The 19224-nt window shown below is 43.2% G+C and overlaps 1 protein-coding gene across 1 annotated transcript in view; it reads right to left on the minus strand.

Moving 5' to 3' along the window:
* Positions 1 to 1814: 1814 nt before the first annotated feature.
* TACR1 (tachykinin receptor 1) overlaps positions 1815 to 19224 on the minus strand; it is a 221193-nt gene continuing 203783 nt past the window's right edge. The window contains exons 3-5 of the mRNA XM_007523370.3: positions 8401 to 8551; positions 6926 to 7122; positions 1815 to 4340 (exon numbers count right to left, since the gene is read on the minus strand). Coding sequence (XP_007523432.1) covers positions 4052 to 4340; positions 6926 to 7122; positions 8401 to 8551 — 637 coding nt within the window. The 3' untranslated portion in view covers positions 1815 to 4051. The remainder of the gene's footprint in view (positions 4341 to 6925; positions 7123 to 8400; positions 8552 to 19224) is intronic.

The raw sequence follows: 19224 nt of genomic DNA on the forward strand, positions 1-19224 counted from the left end.
CATCCCATGATAGCATCCCTATTCTTTATCCCTCTGGGAGTGTGGACCCAAGGTCATTGTGGGATGCAGAAGGTGGAAGGTCTGGCTTCTGTAACTGCTTCCCTGTTGAACATAGGCATTGACTGGTCAATCCATACTCCCAGCCTGCCTCTCTCTTTCCCTAGTAAGGTGGAGCTCTGGGGAAGTGGAGCTCCAGGACACATTGGTGGGGTTGTCTGTCCAGGGAAGTCTGGTTGGCATCATGCTAGCATCTGGGACCTGGTGGCTGAAAAGAGAGTTAACATATAAAACAAAACAAATTGTTGACTCATCATGAACCTAAAGGCTGGAATAGTGCAGATGAAGAGTTGGGGGGGGGGGTCTCCATTTTGTATATAGCTAGTAGGCCTATTTTAGTTTTCTGACTCTACCTTGGGGTCAGAGACAACTTGAAGTGACAGCTCCATTCACAGGTGATATTATTGGTCACTTCCTAGATCCCTGCTTAAAATGTTTCCACAGGTTCCCGGAAGATGGCGGACTGAGAAGCTGCTTAGTGGCGTGAGCTCTGATCACATCTTCTGGAAACGGTTCCAGATGCCACCAGGATGCTGGCCAGGCTTCCCTGGATTGAAGACCCCATCAATGTGTCCTGGAGCTCAGCTTCCCCAGAGACACACCTTACTAGGTAAAGAGAGAGACAGACTGGGAGTATGGACCGACCAGTCAATGCCCATGTTCAGCAGGGAAGCAATTACAGAAGCCAGACCTTCTACCTTCTGCAACCCTTAACGACCCTGGGTCCATGCTCCCAGAGGGCTAGAGAATGGGAAAGCTATCATGGGAGGGGGTGGGTTATGGAGATTGGGTCGTGGGAATTGTGTGGAGTTGTACCCCTCCTACCTTATGGTTTTGTTCATTAATCCTTTCTTAAATAAAAAAAAAAATGTTTCCACAACTTGACATTTGATGTTTATCACAGTGTTAGGACTTTTCTGGGTATTATATTTCATCTTTCTTTTGAAGGTTCTTTGATTGATGAGACAGAGGCACAAGATAGTCAACCACATTATTTATTTTGGCATGGAGATTCTTCCCAAGATCCCAGACTACAAAAGTTAGAAATCTCAGGAATGATCCCCTCTCCACTTACATATTTTTTTCCTGAAAGCCAGGTCAACAAGGTCACATCTTAAATTATCTTTTCCCAGGAGTTTAACTTCCAACATAAAGAAATATTCCAGCCTATTTCAGTAGTCTTGTGCGAGCTAGGAGAACAAGAACTCTTGCACCTCAGTTTCTCCCAGAAAGCTTTCTCTCTCCACCACTGCATTACTGTGACCTGAATATGAGTCCATGATATACATCAGCTCCTCTGTGAGAACATGAGAAGGAAATACTATCAAATACCAGTAATACATTGCCAGCAGCTGGATCCTACATTTGGTAGTGACATAACACAGATGACCTCATGATGTCACATAATCTATTACTGAACAGTACATCAAAGACAAATTTGTAGGAGATAAACACAGGGTTACACATTTCAGTCAAATAAAATCCATGCACAGTGAAAATCATGTGATTTTTCACACATGGGGGCTGGCAGCATTTTATACATTGAATGGGAGTCAGAAGGTGGACCAGTAGAGAGGGATTGCTAGGTTCTCTCAGAGAGGATGGTCTTTGATACTTGAAACTTCCTAGATAGGTCCCACACTCCCTCTGACTGTGATGAAGCCCAAACACATTTCTTAAGTTATCCTCAACTGATGACTTCCTTAGGAATTTTCTTAGAGAGCTCTCATTGCAAAAGTTACTCTGAAGTTTCCAACCTTTGGCTTGATTACCTACTTTGAATGCATCTCTCTAGAATTACATGAGGAATCTACTTCTCCACTGCCCCCTGGCCTGCTAGGCGGCCTGGACCAAGTAGGGACTGATGAGTTGGCAAAGGTCAGTTTGGCAGGTTCCTCAGGAGCTGAAGGAACTAGCTGTGTGCTCCTAGCTCAGGGCCAGATGCTGAGCAGGCACTAGCTAATCCTTGATCCATTCAACTCTGACTCCTTCCATAGAAAGGATGTCGTCAACCTGGTTTCAGTCCTCAATACTTTCTTCTCAGGTACTTCTCCTAACCATGCAGATTATTTATGTCCTTCTGAAGTGAATACTCCATACATGGCATGATTCTTCATTAGAAGTATGATTAATACCTTGGGTATTGACTCTTGTCATCCCATGCTTATGTCCTCAATCTATGGAGTGATCTGGCTTTACTTAATTTATTTAACCCTTCCCATACTGCTTTGTAGAATGTGGTTCTTGTGTCTTTTTCCTTTATACCGCTGCTCTACAAGTCCTCTTAAGCTTGCCAAATGCCCTGGTTAGGTTAGAGAGAACATGCCTTGTATTCAAAGCTGGAGAACCTGTAGGAAGCATTATTTTTCCCCAACACAATGGAAGAATATCCTGTGCATCTTTCCTTCAAAACATGAGGAAGTCATTTGTGGATGTTACCTGAGGCTTGTCTCCCAGAGACAGGTGGACAAAGCACAGACCTAGGAGACAGAAACCGCATGCTCATGTGCTAGAAATTCCAAGGCTTTATAGAAACACAAGGCAATAAGTTCATGACTCTTGTAGACTATTTTTTTAGGGTTGATAGGTGCTCCCACCTCTTACAGTTAGGAGTCCAGTAAAACCATGGTGACAGGAAGGGTAGAGTCAGAGAGTTGTAAGGGAAGGTGTAACAACACAACCCTTCTTGGTCATTGGGCACATGAGGATATGCTTTCTACCACTATAAGATGGAAATCTAGACTAGTACCCCAGTCTTAAGAGATCCCAAAGGCCAGACTAGTAGAATTTGACCTCACAGCAGTATGATTTGGACTGTTAGAGCTTGATGCATGAATGCAAATGTCAACATAAATTCCTCTTCTTCGTTACAGACCAAAACCTGGTGAGAAGGAGAGAGTGCTCACATTTTTAAGATAAATCAGGATTATCTAATATGAATACTTATACATAGCCTTAGCAGTTGCTATACCTCTAGGGACTGGGTGTTCAGCATGTAGAGTTGCTGCTCCTATTCTATTCTTTTTTTTCCTCTTTATTGGGGGGAGCATTAATGGCTTACAGTTGACAGTAAAATACAGTAGTTTGTACATGTGTAACATTTCTCAGCTTTCCACATAACAATTCAACCCCTTCTAGATCGTCCTCTGCCATCATGCTCCTATTCTTTTTAAGATCACTGATTTTTCTGTGACATAAACATTTTAAGTAATCACTGAGAGGGGCATATTTACATGATATAGTCCAGCCCCATATTTCTACAAGTGAAGAAAAAAGAGATTCCAACAGATTGTGGTACAGGTCTTCTAACTCTTGGTCCATGCATCCATTAGCTGGTGTTAGTGGACATATTTTGCCTCCATTGATTACTTATGTCAGTCACTAGAGATTGATGCAAATGAACCCCAGACTTGTGATGTTTTCAATGCACTGAAATATTGAGACATAAAAAAGGAATAAGATTTTTTTTTCTTCCCATGGATGCTTAGAAGATGCACTCACCCATCCACATTTCAGGTGCTTCCTTTCTCAGTCCCCTCTCTCAGGCAAAGTCTGTGTGATGTAAACCACAGAAGATGATCTGAGCATGGCTGAAAAAAAAAGTCTATTATATGTTGGGGAGCCCTAGGCAGACAGATCAGTTGGATATGTTGCTATTCAAAAAGATTCTTTTTGAAATAACTGCCCACATGCAACCAAATGTGACTAGAGTCACAGAACAGATTATAGAGAAGATCTAGTTCACTCTTCTCACTCACAGACTCAGAGAAGTTCAGTGATTTGCCTAGGGCCACACAACATGGGAACGGCACAGACACGGGAGAATACAGGTTTCTAATTCCGGGATGAAATGTTTTCCCCTTAGCATGACACTGTTTTTCATAAACCACATGGTTAGGGCATTTCTGATGGTTTCTGGGTGAGGAAGCTGTTCATGCATACAGTGAAGCAAGACAGAGACAACAGCAGCTGCTCCAGCTTGAGGCCCTGTAACCTAGGAGAGCATATTGGAGTAGAAGCTCAGGCTCTCTGTCATCTTGGAGTCACTGCGAGAGGAGCCATTGGAGGTCAGGTCCAGGGAGGAGGGTGTGGTTTTGGGGCCATCATCCAGCTCCTCTTCATGGGCCCCCACCACTGTGGAAACGGTGGTCTCCAGCCGGCTGACTTTGTACACACTGCCATGGGTCTGCAGGCACCGCGTGGACTTCATTTCCAGCCCCTCATAGTCACCGGCACTGATGAAAGGGCAACATCGAAAGGCATGCTTGAAGCCCAGGCGGAACCTGGAGAAAGAGAGAGAAAGAATGAGAGAGAGAGGAGATGTGACCTTGTGGAATGGCTTGTTTTCAGAGGATGCTTTCCCCATTTCATTTTAACACAGCCAGGCCTGACTGTGTTATTATTTATACAGTCATATTATTTATATGCCTCCAGGGGCTGTGTCCATACAATAAATCTACCACTCCTGCTGTCCACATTTCCCTCTTTTTCCTTTATTTGATAGGACAGAGAGAAACTGAAAGGAGAAGAGGAGATAAAGAGGGAGAGAGAAATAGAGTCACCTGCAGGACTGCCTCACTGCTCCTGCAGCTTCCCCCCAGAAGGTGGGGACCAGGGGCTTGAACCTAGGCCCTTATACATGGTAATGTGTACATTCAACTGGGTGTGCCACAGCTCAGGCCCCTAGTGCTATTGTTATTTTTTTAAATTAGTTTATAATTGAAGAGGCTACAACCTAAAAGATTTACAGGTCAGTTGTCAAGGTCAAATCCAGAACTAGATAGCTGGTGCATGTGAAATGCATGCCTTTTTAATTTTTTTTATTAGTGACTTAATATTTATTTACAAAGTTAGAAGATACTAGGGGTACAACTCTGCACTGTTCCCACTACCAGAGTTCTGTCTCCTCAGATGCTCCATTGGAAACTACAGTAGTTTTCCTTAGGTTGTAGATATGGGTTAACTATTTTTTTTTAATTTTTAAAATATTTATTTATTCACTTTTGTTGCCCTTGTTTTTTTTTTTTTATTGTTGTAGTTATTATTGATGTCATTGTTGTTGGATAGGACAGAGAGAAATGGAGAGAGGAGGGGAAGACAGAGAGGGGAGCGAGAAAGGTAGACACCAGTAGACCTGCTTCACCTCTTGTGAAGCGACTCCCCTGCAGGTGGGGAGCCGGGGGCTTGAACCAGGACCCCAGTCCCTGCGCTTTGTGCCACATGCACTTAACCCACTGTGCTACTCCCATGGGTTAACTATTATTTCTACAGCTATCTGTCTATATTTGTATACGTTTGCCTGCTTGTTTTTTATGGTCCCATCTTCTCTTCCAAGTCATACATACACCTATTACTACAGCCAAATGTCCTTCCCTTTTTCCTCCTCTCTTTCTGGTTCCTGATGGAGTTAGAGTTCAGAGCCCTCTAGTCACCTTCCCCCTATCCCTTCTCCCCGACAGGGAGTATGGATCAAAACTGTTTTTAGGGTGCAGAAGGTGGGAGTTCTGGTTTCTGCAACTGCTTCTCCACTAGCCATGGGCATTGGCAGGTCATTCCATATCCCAGCCTGTGAAATGCATGTCTTTACTGAGAGTGACCACTGAACTATGTTGCCCCTATTGGTGCAGGGATGACCTACTTTAGGTGAAGTCAGCATCAACAAAAACAGTCAGCTCATCTCACTTAACAAGATTTCTTCAGGTTCCATCCAAGACAGGCAAAGGAGATGACTTCAACATTTTTAATAGCTGAGTAGTATTTCTATATATATATATATATCATAACTTTCTTAGGTACTACTCAGCTTAATTATACTATCTCTCCACCCAAGACTTAGTCCTTTCCCTCAAGTAGCCTACTGACAAAAGAATGGCTTTCTGTCAGACTTGTCTCTTTTGGACAGCGCATTGCTCTGCTTGTTAAACTGGAAAAATCAGCCTTTATATAAAGACATACTAGGAGATTTAACGAAAAAATGTTTAGGAAGGTCACCAGATTCTTAGGAACAATGATTTTGTGAATTAGACTAATGAACACCATTTAGACGAATTCAGAATCATGTCTGCCTCCACTTTTCTAGCACCCGGGTGTCCCATTCACAGAAGGCATTCTTGGGCTGATAGCTGTAAGGATTGTGACAGCATTTTTATTCTCTGGCCTCCTTTTCCCTCACACTGGCTGGAGTGATGCTTCAGCTGATAGAGCTCAGCATGGTGACTCAGCTCTCTTCTCAGGACGCTACACAGTGTGGAGAATTTCCTCTTGCTCACAGCCACTCCTGGCCTTCTCTCTCCTCTCTTACTTGTATAAAGTTGGCTTCTGCCGTGGAAGGTAGGATCAAGCCTTTGAGCCTCTGACTCTTTTTCCTTACCCTGCCCTGCTGGAGACACTGGTAAAAAGTGGGCAAAGATGCCTAGACTGTATGTTGGAAAGAGGAAAACAAAAGAGCAGAGAAGGGGAAAAGGTGCCCCGTGGGACAGGGCGTCCTAGTTTCTTGGAGGTCACTCCCCTCTCACTGCTGGCATAGCCACCCGCTTCTGGATCCACAAGCCAGTGAGCAAACTCTCACTCCTTGAGTTGCATCCAGCTTGTAGACCTGCTTTTTATGAATCAATCCAGAGTTTAATCCACCCCTCCCTCATCTCACCAATTTAGTTGTCAGTGTTTGAAAGCTGGATGGTTTCACACAAATAGGTATTTCTGGTTCTTCTTGGAACAAGAAAAATAACATTGTCTACTCTGGATGATAATCATCAGGGATCGAGATGCATGAGGCGGTAGTCCTCACCACCCCCACTTCGCTCATTTCAGTTGGCTGACTGGTGGCTATGCCGACAGAGTCCTGTAGAGTGGGGAGTGGAGGCCTTACCTATCATTGAGACAGCAGTAAATGATGGGGTTGTACATGGTAGAGCTCATGGCTAGCCACATGATGGCCAGGTAGACCTGCTGAATGAACTTCTCCAGGTAGAGGTCAGGGTTGATGTAGGGCAGGAGGAAGAAGATGTGGAAGGGCAGCCAGCAAATGGCAAACGTGCACACCACCACAATCATCATCTTGACCACCTGTCAAGAGAGGGAGATAGGTGAGACCACCCACGCATCCGCCCATCCTCCGGGGCACTCTCCTCTCATTGCACATGTACCCTGTGAAGGGGCAGGAAGTATTTAGCCCCCCTTTCAAGGAAGGACTATTTAGATGTGGTACTGAAGGAATTCCATCATGACTGTGATCCTCAGAGTATGATCCAGGGTCAGCATCTTCACTGTCACTTTTGAATTTGCCATAAATGCAAATTCTTGAACTCCACCCCTGATTGGCTAGTCAAAAAGGCTGCAGGTAGACTTGGGAATCTGAGTTTCAAAGTCTCTCCTAGTGACTGGAATGCACAGACATATACTGAGAGCCACTATGCCATGGAAGCCTTCTGGGCTATGGGTGCAGAAGCCATGGGAGGTGAGAGTCATGAGTCAAGGGGAATGGGTGTTCTGGTGAGTGTGTGTGTGTGTGCATGTGTCTCAGGGGGAGATGGAGGACTCCATGGATGCTGGATGCAGGTGGCAGAAGGTAGAGAAAGGATAGGACATGCATGGCAGTAGCAAGACAGTGTCAGGTGTTTCAAGAGGATTTAAACAAGATTTTGTGAACTATAAGTGATATGATCTCTTTCCTTTTTTATTCCCGAGAAAGCTTCAGTGAATAACTGCTTAGGATCCATACAATGAAATACTATGAAAAGGCACCACAAGAAATAAACATGATTAAGAAAACTCTAAAACGGTTTTTTTTTTTTGCCACCAAAGTTATCACACTGGGGCTCAATGCCTTTATGATGATGCCACAACTCTTGGCAGCCATTGTTTTCTTTCTGTAAAAAATAATAATTGATTTTCTAAATATTTTTTCATTTTTATTTATGATTAATAATGTGTTACAAGGCTGTAGGATTACAGAGTATAGTTCCACAGTCACAACCATTACCAAAAATTCTGTGGTTTTCCTTTCTGATAAAGACAGAGAGAAGGAGAGGAAGAAAGAAGAAAGAGAGACACCTGCAGCACTGATCCACTGCTTATGAAGTCCCCCGCTTCCACACAGGTGATGACCAGGGGCTTGAACCCAGGTGATAAAATGAGTGCTCAAACTGGTATACCACCATCCAGCACCCCTAGGTTACTTTCTTACATTAAAGAAAGTTCTCTCCTCCCCCTCTTCAAGGTCTGCTGTTCCCAGGCCCAGCCCCATTGACCACTGCTCTCCTGAAGTGCTGGTGGACATACTTACCAGTCTGGTGAGTGAACCACAGTGGAGTGGGGAGTGGGTGTTTCCTGCCCTTTGCTCACCTTGCGCTTGGCAGAGACTTGTTCATGGTAGCGGTTAGAGGAGTCTCCGGGGATCTCGCTGGCCCAGAGCGTGATTCCCACCACCGTGTATGCGTAGCCAATCACCAGCAGCGGGAGGAAGTAGATCAGCACGGTGACACAGATGTGGTATCTGTAACAGAGTTGGAGGGACCCGTCAAAGAAGGTCAAGGCTTGATAGCTGTCTGTCTTAGTATTTGCCACTGATATACTTGAGGATAAGCCACACTGTACGGATTCTCGCCATGAGGCTGGTAGGTGATATTAGGGGAGAACCCAACATAGCAAATGTCACCAATTTATGTGTTTCTTGTGGACTTTTCCAATAATTACTAATCTTGCTCAGATTGAAAAGAGATGAATAAACAGTAGAGGGAGGGAACTGAATCCATGTCATACCTGTGCCAGTTTTAGTTGACACTAAGTGAAATATCAACTATACTCTCCCTCCAAAAAAAAACCAACCTAATAATAATACAAAAATAGATTGTATTAATAGATATATATTATCTTTAGGATGCAGGAGGTGATTGTACTACTCACACCACACTTGTCAAATTAAATATAGGCTCAGTTTTGGCGTGGGGGATGTAGATCCATCGGTAATTGTCGTTCGGCGCCGCGGAGAAGAGAGAGAGGAGGTCCGGGGAGAAGAGGGAACACAAATCTTTATTTGTGCTGGCACCTCAGAGTTGGGTGCGAGAGAAACATGTGGAGGTAGTGAAAATGGCTGCCTCACGCAGTAACCTTTCCTGCGTCTAAACACCGAAGTGGAGCACCAGCAAGAGAACAAGGTGCGGAAGAAGAAGGGCTTTTATAGGAGTAGCTTTCGTGAGAATGGGAAGGGGGAGGAGTAACCATAGCACTCCAGGACAGGATAATAACTCTCATGAGAATGGGAGGGAGGAGGAGTAACCAAAGCACTCCAAATATCGCAGGGAAATAGACAATGCCCTGAGGGCACAACATGGTGGAACAGGCACTCCGAGAATGTCCCAACTCTCAGGGGAGCTAGCAGTAGCCTGAGGGGTCAACATGGCAGATGTGACTGTATCTGCACAATTTCCCAGCAGGTAATACTGATGAAAGCATGCTGGGTAGTTCTTAGCCCTAATTTATGGTACCTGATACATAGATTCACAGATGCAAAAGTCATTAACTTGGCAGAGTGAGCCAAGACTTACTCAGGAATGAGGACCAGTGGGTGAAAATAACTAAGTGTAAGCCACTTCCCAGACTGGTCCTTAAAGCCAGCTCCAGGATGAGAGCTGTCGGCATCGAGGTGTCACCTCTTGGAGGAGAGATAACAGTTGATTTGAGTTTGACTGACACCTGAGCAAGAAAGAAGCCTTATGCTGCCAGATCACTAATTTTTTTAAAATTTATTTTTTAAATATTTATTTCCTTTTGTTGACCTTGTTCTTTTACTGTTGTAGTTATTATTGATGTCGTTGTTGTTGGATAGGACAAAGAGAAATGGCGAGGAGGGGAAGACAGAGAGAAGGAGAGAAAGATAGACATCTGCAGACCTGCTTCACTGCCTGTGAAGTGATTTCCCTATAAGTGGGGAGCCAGGGCCCAAACCGGGATCTTTACACTGGTCCTTTTGCTTTGCACCACCTGTGCTTAACCCACTGAGCTATCAACCGACTCCCTAAGTTTTTTATTTTTTAATTTTATTTTTAAATTTCTTGAAAATATTTATTTATTTTCCCTTTTGTTGCCCTTGTTTTTTTTATTGTTATTGTAGTTATTATTGTTGTTGTTATTGATGTCATCATTGTTAGATAGTAAAGAGAGAAATGGAGAGAGGAGGGGAAACAGAGAGGGGGAGAAAGATAGATACCAGCAGACCTGCTTCACTGCTTGTGAAGCAACTCCCCTGCAGGTGGGGAGCCAGGGGCTTGAACTGGGATCCTCATGCTACTGTGTTGGGAGATTGTGAGGAGCCTCACAATGCACCTTGCATTCCTGATACTATGGCTTATCTACACAATCATTGTTTTGCCTGAAAGATCCCCACTATCTTCTTTCTACCCTCAAGACCCTCCCTGCCTGTGGGATAGTATTAATCTTAACAGTTAAAACCCTTGCAACAGTTGCTAAGGAAGTTTCTACCTTCCCAGCCCCCTTTTGCCTTTCTCCACCCCTTTCCTAGCCATTTCTGTTTCTGAATTGCCACTTCTGGGTCTGCCTTTTAAAAGCCTTGGCTCTCTGATCAATAATAAATTTCATTGCCTTGAGCCATGTATTTGGTTCCTGAGTCATCTCCCTTGCGTTGCTGAGTTAGTAGCAGCCCAGGCTGGCTCCGGTCAAGTTATCTCCAACCCAGAGATTACGTGCCCGGGAAGAGGCACCCCCAAGCTAGCGTGGCATCTGGTGCCCGAATGTGGGGCCTACCCCCCTCCTACAAGCAGCAGATGTACTAAAGCACCCCAGGCCCAGGTAAGTACACGGCCACTTGGCTCTCCATAGGCTTGTGTTTATGAAGGCACTGTGGTTATTTTTTTCCCTCTTCTTATTTTCCTGAGACCCCTCTGTCATGGACAACATTCCTCCTTTTCAAGAGGATTCCCAAATCCTGTACTCCTTTTTTGCTAGACAGGTTCTCTGTCTCTGGGACATTTTGCTCTGGGCCACACCTTGGTTCTTCTTGACCACGATGGTAGCTTTCAGGAGAGGGACCCCTCCCAAAGAGACCTAGGAAGTTCTTGCTAACACTTCCCCGGCTCCCCCTCCTGTGTCTCCCAGGGAAAGTGGCAACTCTAACTTGTTCCCCAGTCTAAGGGACCTTGAGGTTGTGATCCAAGATTTAAAGGAGATGGTCATTCTACTTGCCCAGCACCATACATGCCTTCTAGAGAAAGCAAAACCTCCCGAGCCTGTTCCCACTCCTGCCCTGATCCTGACCCACCCTAAGCTCTCAGCACTTCGCCCAGTGGCTTCTGAGGCTCCTCCTACCATGGCTCCACCCCCGCTGCTATGCATTATTGGACACAGAATACCTTTGTTGTGCAAGAGGATTAGGTACAGGATGTCCTCAAGGACCCATAATGCGACATGGTGGGACCTGAAAAAGCTAGTTCACAGAGCCTAAAAACAAAACCTCCCTACTGCTATTCTCTCCCCCCTCTTTCTCTCTGAATATCTTAAGCCTGCTGTCTGCTCCCCTCTGCTTCACCTGTCACCTTTTGAAAGTATCAAGTTAGGCAAACAGGCTGCTGTCACTATTCCAGCAAAAATTCTACAACTGTAAACCCTTGCTCCATGCTATAACTGGCCAGTTGTGTTTTGTAAGTGAGTGAGTTGAATGACTGAATTTTTTGTATGACCCATTTTGTTCAGTGTCCTCTGAAACTTAATTGACTTTGTATAGAAATGCTGGATATGTCCATGGTTTCTGGAGATGTCCAGAAACAATACTAACATTTTTTTTTTCCTCTATCCTAGCAATTTCCATTTCTGACTTGCCACTTCCGGGTCTGCCTTTTAAAAGCCTCGGCTCTCTGATGAATAATAAATTGCATTGCCTCGCGCCAAGTATTTGGTTCCTGAGTCATCTCCCTTGCATCACTGAGTGGCAGCCCACGCTAGCCTGGCACTCCCAGACCACAAAGTTTTTTAGGCTTGTTTTAGCAGCATAACTATAATCTATTCTGTTTAAGGCAAGGCATCTTCTAAGCAGGACATTCACTTATATTTTGTGAATTCTGACAAAGGATATTTATCTTAAGGGGTCCCAGGCATGTTTGGATGGTTATAATCCCCCCCATGGAGTTTAATGAAGCATGTTAAAAGAATAGTACTCACAGTAGTGATGCTAATAATGAAAGCAGTTAATGTGTTGAAGGTTTAACTCCAGGTCACTGTGCTAATAATGAAAATGAGGTTTACAGTCAACAACATTTATACCCCTTTCCCATATTAGGGAGCAACTCTCTTCCCTGATCCAGCTTTCTGTCCCTTTTTCAGCTATGACATCACCTCCCCAGACAATAACTTGGATCCACCTGCATATCAGATTTCAGGCTCTGAGAAAAAAAAAAGTATAGCTACAGGCCCTTTGAAATATAACTAAAATATGGCTACTAGCTATCTACAAAATAGAGGACCCCCCAACACTTCATCTGCACTATTCCAACCTTTAGGTCCATGATTGTTCAACAATTTGTTTGGCTTTGTATGTTAACTCTCTTTTCAGCCACCAGGTTTCAGATGCCAGCATGAGGCTGATCAGATTTCACTTGACAGATGAACCCTCCAATGTGTCCTGGAGCTCAGCTTCCCCAGAGCCCCACCCTACCAGGGAGAGAGAGAGGCAGGCTGGAGGTATGGATCGACCTGTAAATGCCCATGTTCACTGGGGAAGCAATTACAGAAGCCAGATATTCCATCTTCTGCATCCCACAATGTCTTTGGGTCCATACTCCCAGAGGTAAAAAGAATAGGAAAGCTATCAGGGGAGGGGATGGGATATGGAGTTTGGGTGGTGGGAATTGTGTGGAATTGTACCCCTCTTATCCTATGGTTTTGTTAATGTCTCCTTTTAAAAATAAATTTTAAAAAATTTAAAAAAAGAAAATACTCATAGATGAAATGTTGGATTTGATTGAGTGAAGTGTGCAGTGTCAGGAACTTCACTGGTATTACTTTTTTTATTTCATCATTGTATGGGAAGGGTTAATGGTTTGAAGTATAGCTGTTGATACAAGGATACAATTTCTCATCTCTCCAGGGCAGGTGTCTGCAAAATATTCTCACCTCCTGCTTACATCTTTTCCACCGTCATGCAACAGAACCTCAATATTCCCCTCTCCTCCCCCTCACATCCACCCTTTTCCCCCCAGAGTATTTTCTTTGGTGCAATGCACCAAACCAGTCCAAAATTTTACTTTCTATCCTTGTTTCTTAAGTCCCATCTATAAGTGAGATAATCTCTTACTCATCTTTCTCTTTTTGGCTTATTTCACTTAGCATGATTCCTTCAAGGTATATCTAAGATGAGATTGAAGAGATGATTTTATCATTTTTTTAAATTTATTTTTTAAAATTTATTTATTTATTTATTTGCCTCCAGGGTTATTGCTGGGCCTCAGTGCCTGCTATTTTCCCATTTTGTTGCCCTTGTTGTACTTATTGTAGTTGTTATTGTCATAGCTGTTTTTGTTGTTGGATAAGACAGAGAGAAATGAAGAGAGGAGGGGAAGACAGAGAGGAGGGGAGAAAGATAGACACCTGCAGACCTGCTTCACCACTTGTGAAGTGACCTCCTGCAAGTGGGGAGCCAGGGGTTTAAACCGGGATCTTGCCCTTGCACTTTGTGCCCTATGTGCTTAACCTGCTGTGCTACTTACTGCCTGACTCCCAATTTTATCATTTTTAACATTTGAGTAGTATTCCATTGTAGATATATACCACAGCTCTCTTAACCACTCTCTTAACCACTCATTGGACATCTAGGCTCACCAGTATTATCTTACTCCATCTTCAGAGCAAATGGTTTAGGTAGGAAACCCCATAATATAATTTTGTAGATGAGTAAAGAGGATTTTAGTATTGAATGAACTTGTCTAAATTCACATTGGGTGAGATGAGGAACTGGGATGAGAATGAAGAATAGTGACCCTGGAACCAGTTTCTTGAAGTCACTGGGGAAAACTTTTCAAGCAGTCTTTCTTTTGCTCTGTTGATGTTCCCTTTTCAACAATTATAAGGAAATTCCATTCTGGAATTTACCAGTAAGAAAAAGCCACTCATTCATTCAATTTGTCCTTTAGAGATACTCTGTTTTTCAAAGACTTATTCACAAAACTTCACAGTGTTACCACTTAGCTAGTCCTCCTCTGAATATTAAAATGTTTAACCTACAGACACATGAAGAGCTCCCAGTATTCATCACAGTGCTCTCCCCATCCCAATCCCTGTCATCTGTGCAGGTAGTCTGCTCTGCTCTCATCAGACTTCAGACTTTCAAGGTCCTCCTGGTTGGTTGCCTTCTTTGGAATCTCTAGATTCTCCAGACTCCAGGGCAGTGACTGCACAGTGTTTCCTGCCTGACCTCAGCCTCTCTTCTGATTATTGTATATATACACTGCTTGCAGTCAAAGTATATGAAGCCTACTAGGACATGGGGAACCCCAGAGCTGAGCCTGTATGGACTTCTCTTACTTCATCAGCACCACTCTACCTTATGCAGACCAGTATTTAGTTACCAAACCTAAGCTTTGTGGGGCCTTAGTGTTATTGCAGAGATGTTTAGGGTCAGTCACCAGAGCTTCTTATTCTGGAGGAATTCTCAAACTTGACCTGGTGTAAGAATTCCCTGAAAGTCTTTTAAGAACATGGAAGACTGGGCCCTGCCTGGTTTCTGACTTTCTAGGGCTGAGATGGTCCTGAGAACCTGCAGCTGTATAACATGTACCCAACTAATTTCACTTCTTTTGGTCTAAGGTCAGAATTTGATGTCAGGAAATTTTGAGGATGTGGTAGAGTCTGGCAGGCCTTGACCTGAGGAGTGTGTCTATCCTGTCAGTCTCTCTCTCTCTACCAAGAGGTTGAGCAAGGAGGGACAAGAGTAACCCCAAAGGTTTGCCCTGTCTTATCAGACTGCCTGTCTCACAAAGCAACCTGCATTCCTGATACTATGGCCTGCTCCCTTATTATCTACATAATCATTCTTTTGCCTGAAAGATCCCCACCCATTCCATTCCTTTGATCTATCTTCTTAGATACCCGCAAGACCCTCCCTGCCTGCAGGGTATTATTATTCTACCCTCAAGACCCTCCCTGCCTGCAGGGTATTATTATTTATCCTACCAGTTAAAACCCTTGCAACAGTTGTTAAGGAAGTTACGTTTCCCAGCCCTTTTTGCCTTTCTCTACCCCTTTCCAAACAATGTCAGGCCATTTCCATTTCCAACTTGCCACTTCCCAGTCCAACTTTTAAAAGCCTGGGCTCCCTGATCAATAAAGAATCTAACTGCCTCACTGCCATGAGCTCTATTCATGAGTCATCTCACTCGCGTCACTGAGTGAGTAGCAGCTCAGGCTGGCTCTGGTTCTCTCCAACCCAGAGAGTACACACCCAGGAAGAGGCACCCCCAGACTAGCCCGGCACTTTGAGAAACACTGTTCTATACTCCATGGTTCTTAAACCAACAGTCCTCTGAGAATCACCAGGAGAGATTTAAAAATGATCTGGGCATGGGAGTCTCTTCACAAGTGGTAAAGCAGGTCTGCAGGTGTCTATCTTTCTCTCTTCCTCTCTGTCTTCCCCTCCTCTCTCCATTTCTCTCTGTCCTATCCAACAACAAAAACAGCTATGACAACAATAACAACTACAATAACCACAACAACAAGGGCAACAAAATGGGAAAAATAACCTCCAGAAGCAGTGGATTCATAGTGCAGGCACCGAGCCCCAGCAGTAACCCTGGAGGCAAAACAAACAACAAACTAACTAACTAACTAACAAACTAAATGATCTGGGCACAGAGATATTCACTGAATTGGCCTGCACTTGGGAATAGGAAACCACACTTTAGAAAGCCCCCCATTATTTATTCTGGTAGGTGACTGGCATTTTAGAATGTCTGTCTGAAATCCTGAGACAGAAACCTATTGCTGTTTGAGATTTTATGACTTCACTAAAGTATGATACTAGTCACATCACTGAGATTCTGTATCTGATGCTTGGACCTTGGCTGACCTGGGGTGGGGAAATCAGTTTTAGTCACTAGAAATGACTCTTTTTAAGATGGCTTATATAGGGAGTCGGATGATAGTGCAGTGGGTTAAGCACACCTGATGTGAAGCACAAGAACCAGTGTAAGGATATCAGTTCGAGCCCCTGGCTCCCTACCTGTAGGGGAGTTGCTTCACAAGCAGTGAAACAGGTATACAGGTGTCCATCTTTCTCTTTCGCTCTCTGTCTTCCCCTCCTCTCTCCACTTCTCTCTATCTAACAATGACATCAATAACAAAAGCAACGACAATAAAAGAAAAATCAAAAAGGGCAACAAAAGGGGGAAAAAAAAAAGATGGCTTATATGGAAATTAAGGAGCACATCACACCCATCTCCAGGAAGTCTCTATGTCCCTGGTCCACTGATATATTTTAAACTTGCCACCCCCAGCCTTCTCACTCCTTCCTTGGGAAACACTGTAAACTTGAATTCCTAGTCTCTCTGCCTGTGACACTGCCTGGACTATCATGCCCCTTCCTTTTGGGAACTATGAGCAACAAACTATCTTTAGTCATAATGATGTCTTGATCTGTTAGTGGAATATACATGAGTTAAAAGGCAAATATAGAGACTTGGGTGGTGGGTCACCCACTAGAGTGCACACATTCCCAGGTGTGAGGTCCTGGGTTCAAACCATCTGTAGTGGGGGAAGCTTCATGATCAGTGGAGCAGTGCTACCTCCTCCTTTCTGTGTATCCTCCCCCTCCCTATTTCTCTCTCTATTTCTGTCTCTTTCTCCTTATCTGTCTCTCAACCTCAATAAAAAAAACCTAGTCTTTAAAATAAAGATCCTTTTGTGAAATAACAGACCAAATCATTAGAAAAAGTTAAGATGTGTAAGTAAACATAACTTATCAGCCTTTTACTAAAAAGTAAAAGTGATTTTGTTATTTATTTGACAACAACCCAAAGTATGGGTTTAATTTAATCTAAAAACTGTTACAGTCATGGGGAGCACTAGCTTGTTCATGTTGTGATATAACTAAGAGTACCACAGGATTATGAGTCAACATACCACTAACAGCAATTTCACTTCCATCTAGATACCCAGGAGAAGGGAAAGCAGGTACTTAAACAGGTAGTTAGTTGTGCACTGATATTTACAGCAGCACTTGAATGCCTCTCAGAAGACGAATAATGGATAGACAACGTGTAACTTCTATACACAGTGGAATATTACTTCCTCTGATAATGGAGTGCAGTCTTCATACATACTACAATGTGCAACAAACTTGCAAACATAGTGCTAAGTCAATGTCAGACACAAAAGGGCAAATAATCTCTGATTCTACTTACATGAGATATTTAGATTAGGCAAATTCATTGAGGTAGGGCATAGACTAGAGTATACCAGGGCTGGCTGGAGTTGACGGGAGACAGAGTTCAATAGATACAGGATGTGGGATGATGAACTGTTCTGGAAATAGTGGTGATGCTTGTACAACACTGTGACGTTAAAATGGCCAATTTTGTACTATTAAATAATATATATTTTAATTACATTAATTAATTGATATTATTTTTAACCGGGACACTGATCAGCTCTGGCTTATGGTGGTACAGGGGATTGAACCTGAGACTGCAGAGACTCAGGCAAAAGAGTCTCTTTGCATAACCATTATGTTATCTATCCCTGCCTGTACTGTTAGATTTTATCACAATAAAATTCAGTAAAATAAAATAACAAGAATATTTTAAATGAGTGGCAATCCTAGGTCATCCAGTTGTCAGTTTCTTCTTTGTTCCTTGTCTTAGACCTCAAAAATTCCAATCCCCAATAGGAAATTTTATATTTGCTCTTTATGTGGTAGAAACAGTTAAATTAAATTGTCTTTATGTCAAAATCACAAATGCTGGACCAAAAATTATAAGCATTTCTAAATAGATTAATGCAAATCAGTTCTATCACTAGAAAATATAAAAATAAATATATCTCATGCCTTTTGACACTTTTTTAAGATAAATTTTATCATATTTTTCTATCCTTCTGGTTAATTGGAGATAACTCTTTTTGTTTTGTTTTTGACATAATCATTATTTTGGAGAACTGGTCAAAGAACTTAGGTCATGTGTGTGTGTGTGTCCATGCTTTATTTGACTCTTGAATCTGATATTTCCTGGTTTTCTGCCAAGTGGGATTTTATCTGCTCCTAGAATTCAAATCTACTTTGGGAGAAGCAATCACAGGCCAGGAATGCACAGTTGGAAAAACAATCAGAGGTGTCTGCAAGAGAGTGAGAAAGTGACCTCTTGGTTCTCACTTGATGAGATTTGTGCATTGATCTTGTTCACTAAATCCTGCTGATAGGCTTATGGGCACTTTCAGAAAGAAGGTGAATGCAACAGTTCAAGCTTTTGTTCTTGCCAGTCTACTTTCCTAAGCAGTCAATGGGGCTTGACACATATCACAGATGGAACCTACTAAATACAGATGGTAGTTGTAAATCCTGCAAATTCCCTCATCCTTAATGCCTTAATACCTTAATTCTCACTAATTCAGGTTTACTTCAATTTCACTGCCTGAAGCCACCTCACTGCTCAAGCAAGAACAGTTCCAGTTTCTGAAAGCATCTTCAGCATTTGAAATCAAAATAGATAAGTTTATTAGATAGCATGTAGGATTTTTCTCTTTCTTTCTTTTTTCTTTTTACCTTCAAGGATATCATTGGGTTAAGGTGCCTGCACTACGAATCCACTGCTCCTGGAGGCCATTTTTGACATTTTGTTGCCCTTGTTGCTTTTATTACAACTGTTGTTGGATAGGACAGAGAGAAATCGAGAGAGAAGGGGACAGCAGAGAGGGGGAGCAAAAGATAGACACCTACAGACCTGCTTTACATGAAGCTACCCTCCTGCAGGTGGGGAGCTGGAGCTTGAACTGAGATCCTTATGCTGGTCCTCGTGCTTTGTGCCATGTGCGCTTAACCCTCTACGCTACTGCCCAGGCCGATGACATCTGCTGTGCAACTCAGGCATCCAAGTTCGACATCCTCAAGGAAACACTCACGAAAGACGTGTCTCTGATATCTGATTACTGTAAAAAATGGCGACTAATCCCTAG

Source organism: Erinaceus europaeus, chromosome 3 (assembly GCF_950295315.1).
Source record: "Erinaceus europaeus chromosome 3, mEriEur2.1, whole genome shotgun sequence".
Taxonomy (NCBI): Eukaryota; Metazoa; Chordata; class Mammalia; order Eulipotyphla; family Erinaceidae; genus Erinaceus; species Erinaceus europaeus.